The sequence below is a fragment of the Synchiropus splendidus genome, chromosome 13 (assembly GCF_027744825.2).
Source record: "Synchiropus splendidus isolate RoL2022-P1 chromosome 13, RoL_Sspl_1.0, whole genome shotgun sequence".
Lineage (NCBI taxonomy): Eukaryota > Metazoa > Chordata > Actinopteri > Syngnathiformes > Callionymidae > Synchiropus > Synchiropus splendidus.
The window spans coordinates 10,187,060-10,201,280 of NC_071346.1; the positions used below are offsets into that span (position 1 = coordinate 10,187,060).

The 14,221-nt window shown below is 41.2% G+C and overlaps 1 protein-coding gene across 1 annotated transcript; it reads right to left on the reverse strand.

The window, feature by feature from the left end:
* Positions 1 to 284: 284 nt before the first annotated feature.
* On the reverse strand, positions 285 to 7,562 carry asip2b (agouti signaling protein, nonagouti homolog (mouse) 2b). The gene is made up of 3 exons (XM_053883980.1): positions 7,367 to 7,562; positions 1,154 to 1,236; positions 285 to 690 (listed from the first exon to the last, which is right to left on the reverse strand). Exons 1-3 carry the CDS (start codon positions 7,467 to 7,469, stop codon positions 523 to 525), a joined length of 354 nt encoding a protein of 117 aa, XP_053739955.1. The 5' UTR covers positions 7,470 to 7,562; the 3' UTR covers positions 285 to 522.
* Positions 7,563 to 14,221: the final 6,659 nt, after the last annotated feature.

Here is a 14,221-nt window from a genome sequence, read left to right on the forward strand (position 1 = left end):
GATTAGTGTTTAAGACACACATTATAAAGGTGTTTGGATGACCATCTGGTGAAAAAGTTCACCACACTTTATTTTTAGGAAAGAAAATGTACAACATGAGCACAACAAGTTCTTTATTTTAAAAAAATACACTAATCATAACTATGAATCTATTGTTTAAGATACATTACGCTTATATCTTACTGGAAATAGCTGAAAAATATCAACGCCAGGCCTCTTGATAGCTGTCAAAACAACTACAGTCTAAAAGCACATCTTAATAAATATAGATATACTGTGCTTACATGCTAGACAAGTGTACTGTCGCTTGTTTGGAGAACGTCAGAATATGTTTCCCGCTTATAAATATCATCCAGAGTATACCGTTACGCACGGAAAGAATGGAGTCCTTCACTTTCATCTCGGCTTCTTTTATGGTTGTCCAAAGTGTTTCTGGTTTCTTCTCAAGTGTAATAACATTCTATGAAGTGCACCTGTGCTGCGAAGCCTCGGCGCAAGCGCGTCTGTGGCCCGCCTGAGGCGCTACATCCTCTTGAAGCAGCGCGTGTTCATCCTCCAGCAGTGGCAGATGGTGTTGAAGAGGCGACAGCGGCAGGCGGCGCAGGGGTCGCAGCACGACACCAGCGTGGAGCACGTCTCCTTCAGGTGGCTGCAGCGGCGCGCCACGGTCATCGACTCCACTTTGTGTCTCTGAAACGTGGATTATAACTGTCACGGTTATAATTCTCAAGATTATTATTACTATGATACTGTTGCTGGATTTGTGACAACAATATTAGGAGTAGTGCTTCAACACATATAATGACACAATAATTACACATGTGCTGCCTCTGTGGGAAGTTTCACCAGGAATTTAAGTTAAAATAAACATTTGTTTGTTCAATGTTATTGAGCGCCAACTATTGCGGGGCATTGTGGGGCTTGTACTGTACGAGGTGGATAGTACGGGGACATCTTTGCAAGCTAGCCAACTCTGAGGTGCACTTGAAAGTTCAGTTGTGTAACTGACCAAAAATGTCACTTTGAGTTTCACCCTGACCTCATGAGGAGACCAGACTGAAACCGGAGCGTACGCGGAGATGCGGCTAGCATCACAAACGTAACGGTAGTCAGAGGCGACAGCCGTCGTCGGCCGAGTTCGTGGAACACTTACTGGAATGCGATTTTCCAGCGGTGCTGACATCTTTTGAATCTTTTGCCTCGCAAAGAGCCGCCTGTTCTTCGCCTGGCTCCAGGCTAAGTTGGGAAACAAAAACACGAGTATTAATTTTCATAATACTCCAGACTGGGTCAAACAAAAGAAGCTGACTCTCGCTTTTGTGGCGTCGTTTCTGGTTTCTGGAGGACTCAGAAACAGGGATCAGTTACGAGGTACAACTGAGTACAAGTTCTCGACCATGTATCACAGACTTTATCGTAGATTTGACCTCTGATTTGATGCTCCTCTTCAGCACCTGCAGAGGTCTTCGCCAAGCTCCATCCATTCATGTCTGCTGACAGTGCACCTCCTCAACAATCCCTGCTCAGGATTTATGGAGTAAATTATGGGATGGATTAACATGATCATGACTTGTAATAAATTACAAACAGTACTACAAACAAAGAAACATCTGCCTCTCTGTCTCCATCGTCACATCTGGATGGAGTTTTTCTAATTTGCTACTGACAATGTTCCACTTTGCTCCCACTGAGAATTCATACTTTAATTCTGGGAAAAGAGTGAAGCTCTTCACTCTGGTGTGGTCCCACCACAGCATTTCATGCAGAACATATCTTTTTTATACACTTTCTTTCAACATTTTCACGCAAAGATAACGTTTTCAAATGATGATTTTCTTTCTTTTTTTCTCATTGATTTTCTGAGTTTTTTCTGTTTCAGACTTCAAAAGTCAAGTGAATGTCCCCTGGATTCTCTCAAAAATGCAGACGTCTCCATTGGTCTGCGATCTCAGTTGATGGAGGGATTCCAAGGCTCATCCTGTCATGATCTGTGGTCGGGCCACATTAGTGGTTGCTCCTCTGATTGGGCAGGAACTCTGAAGGTTGGAGGTCAACTCCATCGTCTTTGACGGATGGATGAAATTTGAGCTTTGTTTTCTGTCAAACTAATGAGAGCGGAAAGCCTTCATCTTCAAGGAGCGGCGCATCTGCTCACTTAAGCAGGTCGATCTCACCTTGAAATATGAAGTCCCATCTGGACTTCATATTCCCACCTGGCCGCTAATGCAGCTCGACCCAGTCTGGTCACAGCGGGGAAAAAAAAAACATCCAAATGGGGTGCTGTCCTGTGTCTCTTGTCTTAAGTTCAGGAAGGTTTAATAGAACCTGATGGAGCTCCAGAGTTCATGCAGTAACTGCTGCTCCCATAACTGTTGCCAGAGAGGTGCAAACTGATGGTTTGATCATCCTTGTCCACCCTCTCTAATGGTCTGGATTTGGGCTGAGGACTACAACTACATCCATCTGTGCTCGGCCTTTGAACAGCATATATCGATCTAAAATGGTCTTAAAATGTAGTCAATAGATCAGGGGGCACGTTTTAGCAACCGCGAGCTAGTCCCAGCGCACGAGCTACTGTCGGTTCAGTACACACTTCTCACGATAAACGGATGATAAATCATATTCCTCTGAAATACTTATCTCATTGCTCAGTTTTGTCAATGATGTAACAAAAAATTGATAATTTTTTTTTTTTTCCGATATTGATATCTGATATTAGAAAATAATGCATATCATCAGGGCAGACTTTATATATATATATATATATATATATATATATATATATATATATATTTTTTTTTTTTTTTTTTTTTTTTTTTTTTCCTGACCAAACAAGCGACAGTACACTTGTCAAGCATGTAAGCACAGTATATCTATATTTATTAAGATGTGCTTTTAGACTACAGTTGTTTTGACAGCTATCAAGAGGCCTGGCGTTGATATTTTTCAGCTATTTCCAGTAAGATATGAAGCGTAATGTTTCTAAAACAATAGATTCATAGTTATTAGTGTATTTTTTTCAAAATAAAGAACTTGTTATCCTCATGTTGTAAATTTTCTTTCCTAAAAATAAAGTGTGGTGATCCAACTTATTCACCAGATGGTTATCCAAACACGTTTATATATATATATATATATATATATATATATATATATATATATATATATATATATTTTTTTTTTTTTTTTTTTTATTTTATTTTTTTATTTATTTATTTATTTTTTTTTTTCCTGCACATTTAGAATGATTACACGTTACAGCACTGACCAGAACAGTGTCAGGTCAGCGACTGCTCAGCTAATCGAAAGAAATGTTGCTCTTCAGTTGGATATTTGGATTGAATCCTCAGCCTGGAAAAACTGAAGCAGAGGCTAAACCTGAAATGCATTTTTTGTCTCACAGCTCCTCGGCAGCTCCGACATAACGGTATATAAAAACGAAATTAAACAGTGTGGTCGCATGAGCTATGTTTTGAGTCGTTCTTCAAACAGTCAGAGATGAGGAGGATCAACATTTGCTGGACCATCTCATGCTGCTTGTGAAGGGGAGTTGGCCAGCTCCCTGGGATTTGTTTGTGAGCTGAGATATATGCTGTATATGACTAATTTGGGAGTTGAAGCATTGATTTTTTACTTTCCCTTTTTCCACAGGAACAGATGTTTCCTTTGTGAGGCAATGAGGATTCAGGTTTGGGAGTGAAGCAGAGACCCAGTAAGCGGTTGCAGCTTTAAGACAGAAGATGATACACGGAATAAATCCGAGTTGTCATCACACTTCGCTGATAGTTAACACCGCCAGCCAACATCTCCAGCATGAATGAGTCATCCTCTCATCCCCAGCCTCGCGTGACTCTCACTGCCTGACCTGATTCACGTCTGTCAGTCGCTGAGGCTACTGAGCGTCTGGGTGACTGAGTGAATGATGAAAAAATTTTGAAGGAGTGATTGAGTGGATGAATGAGAATGAATGATGAATACGAAGGTGAGCGAGTGACTTTGTCTTTGACAAGACAAAATGAGTCTCCTTACGAGAGTGTGAATGAGTACTATGGAAGAGTTAATGTGAGTGAGTGAGCGAGTAAAATGCATTGCAATACATCATCATAAATAACCAAAATAAATCAGAGTTGAAAACAACACTGGCTGCAGTGATAAAGTTCAGTTTGTCTCAATGAGCCAGGTTTGTTTTAATGTAGCGTTCAAAGTTTCTTACTACACACTGAATCAGTTGGAGTGTCTGATTTTGAATGTTTGTGTTTTATCATGGTAAAGAAATCTGGCAAATTGTGCGGTCCACAAATGGGGATGTGGTGCGATTCAGTGCGGGGGAATGGAAATCCTGGACTTCTCGGTAAAGTCAGCAGGAGGAAGTCACAGAAGGGAGCCGCTCGTATGCCTTTTGAAATAAGTGTCTTTTAAAGGCACAACTAAACTGCATGAAAATGAGACAATGAAACGCATCCACCAGGTTGCACTCAGCTGCGCGGCCGTGTTATATAATCCAGAGTCATTTTCTTGTTATGCTGGAAGAGTTAGTCCTTTAAAAGTGTGTTTTTCCAGCCAGCCAGCCTGTCTGATCACTGCAGCTAGTGGCCCTGAAACTGTTGCTGTCGAGAACAAACCACACAGCGGGGACTTCTCTCATACCCCGCTTTTATTTCAAAAGCACAATTGACACTTTCCCCATTTGATGACTCCCCCGTTTCTGTGCAACAGCTGGATACACTTATTTTATTCAAAAAATAATGAAAGTGCTGGGGCTTTGATGGAGAAATCCTGACGCATCAACAACACTTGAGAATCAGACTTAATGTCTTCCACAGCAATAAAAAAGGCTCAAGAGGGATTCAGGATATAAAGTGATTTATCAGGCATTAAATTTCTGCACATGCCGTGCTCATGCTTCGCTCTCACCTGAAGCTACTTGTTAAAGAAATCCAATGGTCAAGCAGACGGACGTTTCCGCTCCAACATCTGTGGCTGATTTCAATGTGATTTGTGAGGTGGGAGCAACACACTGCATCTGAGAAGCTTAATCTTTCTTTCACTATTATGAACCAATGATAACATTGTGAGCTATTAATGAATCTGTTTTTTTTTTTTATCTTTGTAGGAATCTGTTTTCTCTGTCTGCACTATCCTTTATGTGCTCTACTGCTCTTAAACAAGGTCTGACCTTAAAAAAAAAAAATTGTTGAATTTTTGAGACGCCTCTGAGGTTTAGCTTGGCGTCATATAAAGGAATGAAATTGTTACAGAGTAGTTACAAGAACTGTTTTTTTCTATCGGGTGGAGAGCAAGCCTCCAGTCCACTCCACACCCCTGTGAGGTCATTAGGTGCGCTCATGGGGGTGAACAGTAAACACTGCTTTGGGTCAAGAACGAAATGGAATCACGCTTATGAAGGGAGGCGGCACCGTATATCATTAAAAAATGATTCACAAGCATCAAAACTGGACAGAAATTGGACACTTGTGAGTTAATATATGAACCAAAGAAATAAGTTTGAACCACACCTTCAGTCTGCAGGAACAAAAGTGTGAAACTCCTGAATGAATTTGGTCTTTTATTTGAAACATTCTCCCTGGATTGCCACCGATATATCTGTTAATTCCAGTCGCACTCTCTCTATGAACGTGCTATGAGCGTCTTGTCAGCTCTTAATGCTGCATTCATGCTAGCGAGTTCACACTTTGAGTGAGGACATTTCACACCAGCATGTTAAGCAACCCTGCAGTCGGCAAATCAGCGGGCCTTGACCTCCCATGACCTTTCACCGCATCACGTCCTTGGCCACTTTTGCTTGTCACTTATGAAGATCATAAAACAGCACAATGAGCGCGCAGGAGGGAAGTGAGCACCGACAGCATTTGACCTCTGAATTGAAATCATTTACCCTTCAAAGCAGCAGTGGAGCTGGAACAGAATGGCACCAGACTGTGCGGGAAACTTTTTAATAAATATAAATGACGGCGTTTTCCATTCGTTCTTGGATTAATGAGCCAATTTCTACATCCGGTCACGGCTCTTAACCATTAATGCATGTCTGATGTGCTGTGTCCGCACACACAACTTAAAGCTAAGATCTGAGATCACACACATGCAGCTAGTTTCCGCTGGAGAGGCAGAAAAAAAAGCCCACAGCACTGAGTGCTATAATCTTAAAGATGACCCCCTGTGGAGAACCAATGTAACTGGAGACAAATCTAATTTGGTCTCTAAAGAGGAGGAAGTGGGAGAAAATCTGGCCTGATAATAATCTTATAATTGAGATTATAAGATCTGGTGAAAGTTCAAGTGAAGAACTGAAGCGCAGAGACTCCCTGCTGGTACTGTGGCTCTACTATCAAGGGTCCGCAGGTCACAGACCGGACCACATGTGTTTCTGGTTCTGGACTTTCTGCCCCATGGTCAAACAAACCCAGTTCTGCAGAACTGAACAATGCCACCTACTTTGGGAGCATTATAGAAGATGAATTCAAAGTATATAGAGGACTTTGGAACCCAATCCTGAGTGCCATCGTACCTTTTTTTTTATTGTTGCCTGATTTTGTTGTTGAGATAAAACACTATTGAGTTTGACACATTTGTAAGAGCTCAAAGGCTTCATGCAACATGACCCACATCTTCGCATGACAGCCATGCAAGATTCCTATTACATTTTTAAAGGTTTGTTTTGCCTCGATGTGGTGTCATGAATTAACGCAGACTCTGGTGAGAATTTAGACTCGGCAAACAGACGGGAGATATAATTCCAAGATACGGTTTTCAAGTCAGATCTCTCGGAGCAGTCCTGCGATACAGAGGAGATCTTATCTCTCCATCTGGTTTAGGGTCTGTACATGTTCCCATCCACACAGCACAGGCTCCAGGGCGAACTCTGCTGCATCTGTGAGACAGCAGACAAGTCGCCTTCGGATCGAAATGCACTCCTTTCCGTTATTTTATTCTAATGCCTGACCCTATGCAGTGTGACAGTAAGACAAAACAACTTAATTTACATGTTTGATATTATCTTTTTATACATAAAAGATGCAGGTAATTTCATATGAAGGAGGAATAACACACTGAAACTACATAATAACAACATAACCAGAACAGTCAAATAAATAGTCAGAATGAACATTATACATTCAAATTAAATTAAAATTAAAATAAGAAAAATGCAGCTGTTATAATAATAATAATAATAATAATAATAATAATAATAATAATAATAATAATAATAATGATAATAATAATAGGGATGTTTATATTATTATAAAAATGTTGTGTTACTGGTCTGTTAAAAATTAAAATAAAGTAAAAATACTGGAGCTCCAGGAAGACGCTTCACATCCAGATTTTCGAGAGAGTGGCTGCTCACCTGTGCCATTGTCGCTCCGCTTGCCGCTCTTCTTGGACTGGTGCGCCGCGGACAGCGTGACGGCCAGCAGCACCAGGCACACGTGGCTCCCGGTGATCCTCATACTGCGTGGATCTGTGGACGCAGAACCGGCTTCACACCGACACCCAAAAACCTCTCTCTGTGAGAAATGAACTTATTCAAAGGTCTAAGATTCTCCCTCTGGGCGGACGGCGAGAGTCCGCTTCCCCACGTTGGCCCGCGGGAGCTGTTTAAGCGAGACGCGCCGCCCTCATGGAGGATGAGACCCGCTGAAGCTCGGTTGCCCCGGCAACGCTGCAAACACCTTGTGATTCTGATGTTAGGTGGAACCTGAGTGCGAGAGAAGTCAAATATGAGATGCCCTCAGTGCACAGGTTCTAAACCTCTGGCATGCGGGCCAATACTTGGGCCACAACTGACCCACCTCTGGCCTCGAAATATTTTCAACCTGGTGATCATTTTTCATTATTCGTTTATTATATTCCCTGAACGAGAGAGATGAGGGACATACAGTCCATCATCTGTACCGTAAGAAAATCGACTGTGGGAGGAAACTTGAGTGCCTGAAGAGGAACCATGGGAAAAACACGGCTCAAAGTCTTAAGTCGAGCAGTTTCTGGTCCTGTTGATGGAACCCAACCAGGCGTATTTGGAAGCTTGAAAGAAAGACCTTTCAAGCTTTTCCATCCAGAGTTTAATGGTCAGACAGCTCAATGAAGCCTGGACATCTTTCTCTTTCTTAAACTGTTATGTTTAGTTTAACTTTTAGTTTTTTAAGTTTTAGTTTAATTTTAGCCAAGTCAAATGAAATATGGAAGTAATAGCACCTGAAAAACCTTCTAATTCTTCTGCTTGTCTGAGATCGTGAGGGCAGCGGTCGTAGTAAAGAGGCTTAAACTTCCTGTTTTCACGGGTTAATACAAGCACAGAGAAGCGTCGGTGCTGATTTCTGAATGTAATCCTGAAGTGGCTGTCGTGTTCAGGCAAGAAAACAAAAGTGGTGCTGAACCTGAAAAGTCGGTTCATGGCTGCTACACACAAATCGAAGGGCGTGTCGCATATCGCCGAACACACACACTTGTTTCATTCCAGATGGTTTCAATCCTCTTCAATGTCATGTCATCATCGAACGTAAATCAACAAACAAAAATCTCCTGCAGTGAAAAGGAAACATAACAAATACAAAAGATGTGACTTTTCAATTTCACATATCCGAATTATAAGCATGAACTTGATGATGGAATAAACACTGAAGCAGATTGCTTTACTCACAAGCCTCTACACAAGAAGTGACCAATGAACCAGTCGCTTCTTTGCACCAAAATAACAGTACAGAACCTGCACATCCATCATTTTGAGTATAAGGTATTTGCACTCTTCCTCTTGCTAGTGCTACTGGTGAGTCTGAACACCATGTGGCGAAAACCCATCTTGGCAGCTGGTGACTGCATCTGTGAGGAGGTTCTTTTAGCCAAATAATCATTTGCTTCTTTAGACGATCACTTTACATACAAAATGCTCAAACAATTGTAACACAAACCACATGGGAGTTCACACGGCTAAACGTGGATGCTAGCACATGACTTTCCAGGTCCGTCATGCGTTAATAATCCTGGAAAAATGTGGCTTAAACTTCATCTCCATAAAGAAAACGTCATAATCTTTCATCTGGCTCATCGTTCAGAGACATTTTGAGAATTTGGCCCTCAGCGATTCCCGCAGAGGGAGCTGCAAAAAAAGCTATCAGGAGATCTTCATAGTTTGGCTCGGAGTGAGGCGACTGATAAAACCATACCTCAAGGTCATTGTGTCAAACACATACATCTGGAATAATTTTTTTATACGCAAAGGACAAGCAGGAGATTGTGGTGTGATGAGCTCGATAATCCATGTGAGAGCAAAGAGAATATGACAGTAAACATCCCAATATCTCAGGTGATTCTTATCTATGTTGTGTACTTGGTTCATTTCACTAGTGATGAATGGTAGTAAAAAAAACATGTAAAACGGACTAAAATAAGTCATTTTGGTGGGTTGCATAGCGGCGTTCTGCAGCTGGACATATGGTCTATGGCATTCATTCTTTCGTGCATTTTAGTGTCCACCTGCTGTGTTATTGACCCCGGCCTTCCATCGCACCAACAGAGAGAGTTTATCAAGAGCACATATTATTAAGTCAATAAATAACCGATGAGCGTTTTTATGATCAATGTTTTTTATGAGTTAATGAGTCAAGAATATCATGAAGGCTTCCATGTAGCTGCAGCAGGTTTTGAAGAATCCTCTGGTCAATCTTTGTCCTGTTAAGAGCAGACGTGGGTGAAATGGGGGTCAGGCCCCTTTGTATTTCTCCAGGCCTCAAGAGGAGAGAATTTTCTTTCAAGAATTGTATGGTTGTCACCTCCAACAAGGAGCTTATGTTTTTGACAGCGTTTGTTTGTCAGTGTTCAAAATAACTTGAAAGGTTATGGTAGATTTGTAGATTGACACCGTCTGGATCCAAGGATTTTTTTTTAAAGGAAGGAAATAAAATTAAGGTATTGAGTTATGAAGAGGAAAGAAGGTACATAGCAGTACAAGGGGATATAAAGCTTTGAGCCTTAAATAGAAAGAGTATATGTGGAGTTATGCTTTATTTTTCAACAGTCGCCTTCCAACTCCACACACTTGCTCCGCCCTGTCTGCCATAGTTCATAGCCACACTGGCGCACAGCCTCCATCGCAGAGTGTTGTGGACTGGAGTGTTGTTGGGGTCTGTCTCTTCCACAAAGAGCAGTGACTAAACAATCGCAGCCACCAGTGTGATCCTGCATGGAGTCACAAGCTAAGACCTTGATGAGCATCAGGTGTGGAGCATTGTAGGATCCGGATGGAAAAAATGTGCGAGGCTCAAAACGTTTTGATTCCCCCCACGTAAGGCGGGACACGTGTGAGAATCAGAGGGAGGCCAGAGATCAAGGAAGGCGAGGCAGTGGGAACAGAGAGGCTCGACTTCTTGGGGTCCATCATCCATCAGTGGATGCAGATCAGACAGGGTGGAGAAGCAATGTGGCGCCCTGATACATAGACTGGCAGAAGGACCAGATCAGGAATGAGCATGAAGAGAAGTTGGACACGAAGCGAGGGAGCCCAGGCTCAGCTTCAGAGAAGGTGTTGAAAGAGACAACCATGAGGTTTATGGAAGCTGTAAATGACATTGAAAGGATTAAAAAAAGCAAAAAGAGCTTTTGGGAAAATGTAAGTGAGGTTCTCTCAGGTATTGTAGCCAAAAAAAAAGTTAGTTACTACTAAGTAAAAGTGATATGCAGAGTAAAAATGACCCGCACTTTCTGAAAGGAGATTACAGAGAAGACACTCAAAGGTCACCGTGTTAAGGGGCAAAACACATCACAATTTCAGTGCTGACATTGCATCAGACAAACTGCAAGAGCAGGACCATGATAATTGAAAAATAGGATCCTGACAATAACAATAACATTTAGTGAGTGGTAGAAGAGAGTGGTGAAGAGTTAAATATTAGCGGTAAAATTTACATCTTAAAGTCCAGATCTCGTCGGGGGTAGTTACATTTGCAGCACCAACACCAGTTGGTTGTTGCGGCAGCTTCCCCCGTCATTCCAGCTGTCAACAGATTTAGTGGATTGGAAAATTAGAATGAAGGGTGTGTAATGGTCATTTTTGCCTTAAGAGGCCTGGCTTTTGTCTGAAGTCTGAACAATAATTCCACATTTGATTGAACCACTTCTGATCTCCCAGTGTCTTGCAGCTGGTGGTTTTATGCACCCTGGACCACTGAAACGCTGGAGACACAATAACTCACTTTCTTGAGAACGTAAGAATGAGTCAGTCATTTCATGGTAGATGTCCTCCTGGCCGACATTTGGAGAAACATCCACCCAGATGGAGGCAGCTATTTATGCATCCCAAGTCCACCGGCGTTGAGACGACTGATGCTAAATGACTAAACTTTATTCTTAATATTTTACATTTCGTGAAATATATCGCGTTAGTGAGGGAGATTATGTTTCGTCTGCACTCACAAATCATTTGCTCAGATGAAGGAATGTCCACTTTGTTAAACATTACTAGACAGCCAAATTATTGGCAATAATAAAAACAGTGGAAATCACACAGGTGGGAAAAGCCACACTTACAGTAGAGTTTTCCATGGCTCTGTCAGAAGTGCAAAATGCGAATTTTGGGGTTTAGATTGGAAGTATTGATGCGCAATGACGGTCATGCCAATACTACATAATAATACATGGAATTTGTGCATATTAAAATATAGATATAACCTATATAAATGATTCTACAACGCGTAATTTATTAACTAGAACGCGTCACCATCAAAAGTTAGCATGTCACTAGTCGAACAAAGGATGGCAGGGAAAATGCGGCGGGAAAAAAACATGGAAAAAGTTGTTTGCCAAAAGTCATAACAATGTTATCGAACTCTTGACACAATTTAGTCTATGTTGCAAGAGCCAGCTAATGCTACCTCCATGGTGCTCTCTACTGACTCCATAAAGAGTTTACTATTTACAGAATTTAAACACTATTTTTTGACACTGTCTTAGGAAACTGAATGTTCACTGTGTAATATTTTTGTCCCCTAGTCAAAATATCTCTACTTGTTTGAGCCCTACACAACAACAGCACAAGCTAGCTAGTTCCATATGGAGTCTTGTAAGATAGTTGTTTACATCATAACAATTACTGTGTGTGTGTCATTAAAATGTACTTAATATATATATAAAACAGTCTGCTACTCTCAAAAGAATATCTTTATCCCAGTTATAATCACAATTTAAATGATTATCACAAATAAATGTCTATATAAGGATGCTGCATTTCAATACTGTAAACTTTAGCTTCAATATATCATTTTGTTTGGTTTTACTTTAAATGGGTGTTTAAATCTGGGGAAAAATACTTGCTTAAAAGCATTAGCAATGTTAGCAGCGCTAGACTAACATCTCAGCAACGTTCTGTAAAACAATTTTACTCCATGTTTTAATAAAGTTCATGTTAAATCTGGAGAAAAGAACTCGCTTAAAAGTATTAGCAATGTTAGCAGCTCTAGACTAACATCTCAGCCACTTTCTGTAAAACAATTTTACTACATGTTTTGATAATGTTCATGTTAAATCTGGAGAAAATAACTTGCGTAAAAGCATTAGCAATGTTAGCAGCTCTAGACTAACATCTCAGCCACTTTCTGTAAAACAATTTTTCTCCATGTTTTAATGAAGTTCATGTTAAATCTGGAGAAAAAAACTTGCGTAAAAGTATTAGCAATGTTAGCAGCTCTAGACTAACATCTCAGCCACTTTCTGTAAAACAATTTTATTACATGTTTTAATGAAGTTCATGTTAAATCTGGAGAAAAGAACTCGCTTAAAAGTATTAGCAATGTTAGCAGCTCTAGACTAACATCTCAGCCACTTTATGTAAAATAGTTTTACTACATGTTTTGATAATGTTCATGTTAAATCTGGAGAAAAGAACTTGCGAAAAGCATTAGCAATGTTAGCAGCTCTAGACTAATATCTCAGCCACTTTCTGTAAAATAGTTTTACTCCATGTTTTAGTGAAGTTCATGTTAAATCTGGAGAAAAGAAGTTGAGGAGAAGAGACTGTGGAGTACATCTGAAACACACTGAGCTCTGAAGGTTTCGGGGCCCATGAACTGATTCATAAAACCAATAAAGACAAATGAGTTACAGTCAATAATACTCTATGGCTACTAGAATTACTCAGCCGCACTCCAAACATCAGACTGTTGCATGAGATGTTGCTGATGGTTGTTAGCAACAGGCCAGGAGAGGGCGCACCGTGACGCACCAGACTGACCTCCGCCGCAGCACCTCCAAGACCAAATGTGCATCAATCAACCACAATGGGTATATTTATCACCATAAAGGGCGACTTGATGTGCTTGGGTTGCATACTTTGGCAGGCCCAGCAACAAGTCAGCAGAGGTAACGTTCAAAGAGCATCTGGAGGTTTACTTTGATGACCGCACGACATCAAGTTCTTATTGCTGCTGCTGTATACTTTTAAATTCAGGTGGGACATAAAAAAGATGAATGATTTTCATAAATAGCCTTTGGCTCAACAAAACATCAAATAAATACCTGCTTGAAGGACTGAGCGGAGATGTTGCTAGAGCCGCTGTATTTGTCTTTGAAAATTGGCGAGACCCGCGGTGGATTTAGAAAACAAACCACAAACCAGCAAGCTACAGGGATAAAAGCCGGAGATTAGCAGACCACACACCACAGGTTACATCGCTTTCTCGTTGGACGATACCAGGTAAGAAATGACCTTGGAAAGCCGTCCAGGGCAGCCGGTCCACAGGCTCAGATATACGGCCTTCTGGTGTGCAAAGATTAGAAAGTGGTGTATTTATGAGAATATTAATCGGGCAGCGAGGCTTTGATCTGGGGATAAATTCACGATGTTGATAGAGAGTGACACTTGTGCACAACACTTGCGCTGCTGGAACTGAAACCTCTGAAAGCAGATATTTCTACACCCTCACTGGATCATCAATCTTCCCATGTCTGACAGGTTCGGGGGAACCGTTTGGGAATCCAAGGCCGTGGCCACACAATCTTCAGCCACATTGTCTCCCTGCGGCGTGTTTCGCCAAATGTTCCAGCTGCTGATTTGAAAATGAAAAAGCTCCGCGGTGGATTGAACTGACCAAGCTTCAAGGAAGACATGTTGCCAATGACAGTCCCAAAGAGAGTATAGAATACTCCACCAACTTCCAGTGAGGTTCAGATGACGACACACTTACGACTGAAAATTTGAACTGGGTTGCACTTA

Excerpts from the sequence above, each read along its gene's own strand:
- asip2b (XM_053883980.1), bottom strand. The coding sequence starts at position 7,469 with ATGAGGATCACCGGGAGCCACGTGTGCCTGGTGCTGCTGGCCGTCACG. Across the intron at positions 1,237-7,366 it reads GCGGAGCGACAATGGCACAG|CCTGGAGCCAGGCGAAGAAC; the intron begins GTGAGCAGCCAC and ends TTCCCAACTTAG. Across the intron at positions 691-1,153 it reads CGCTGGAAAATCGCATTCCA|AGACACAAAGTGGAGTCGAT; the intron begins GTAAGTGTTCCA and ends TCCACGTTTCAG.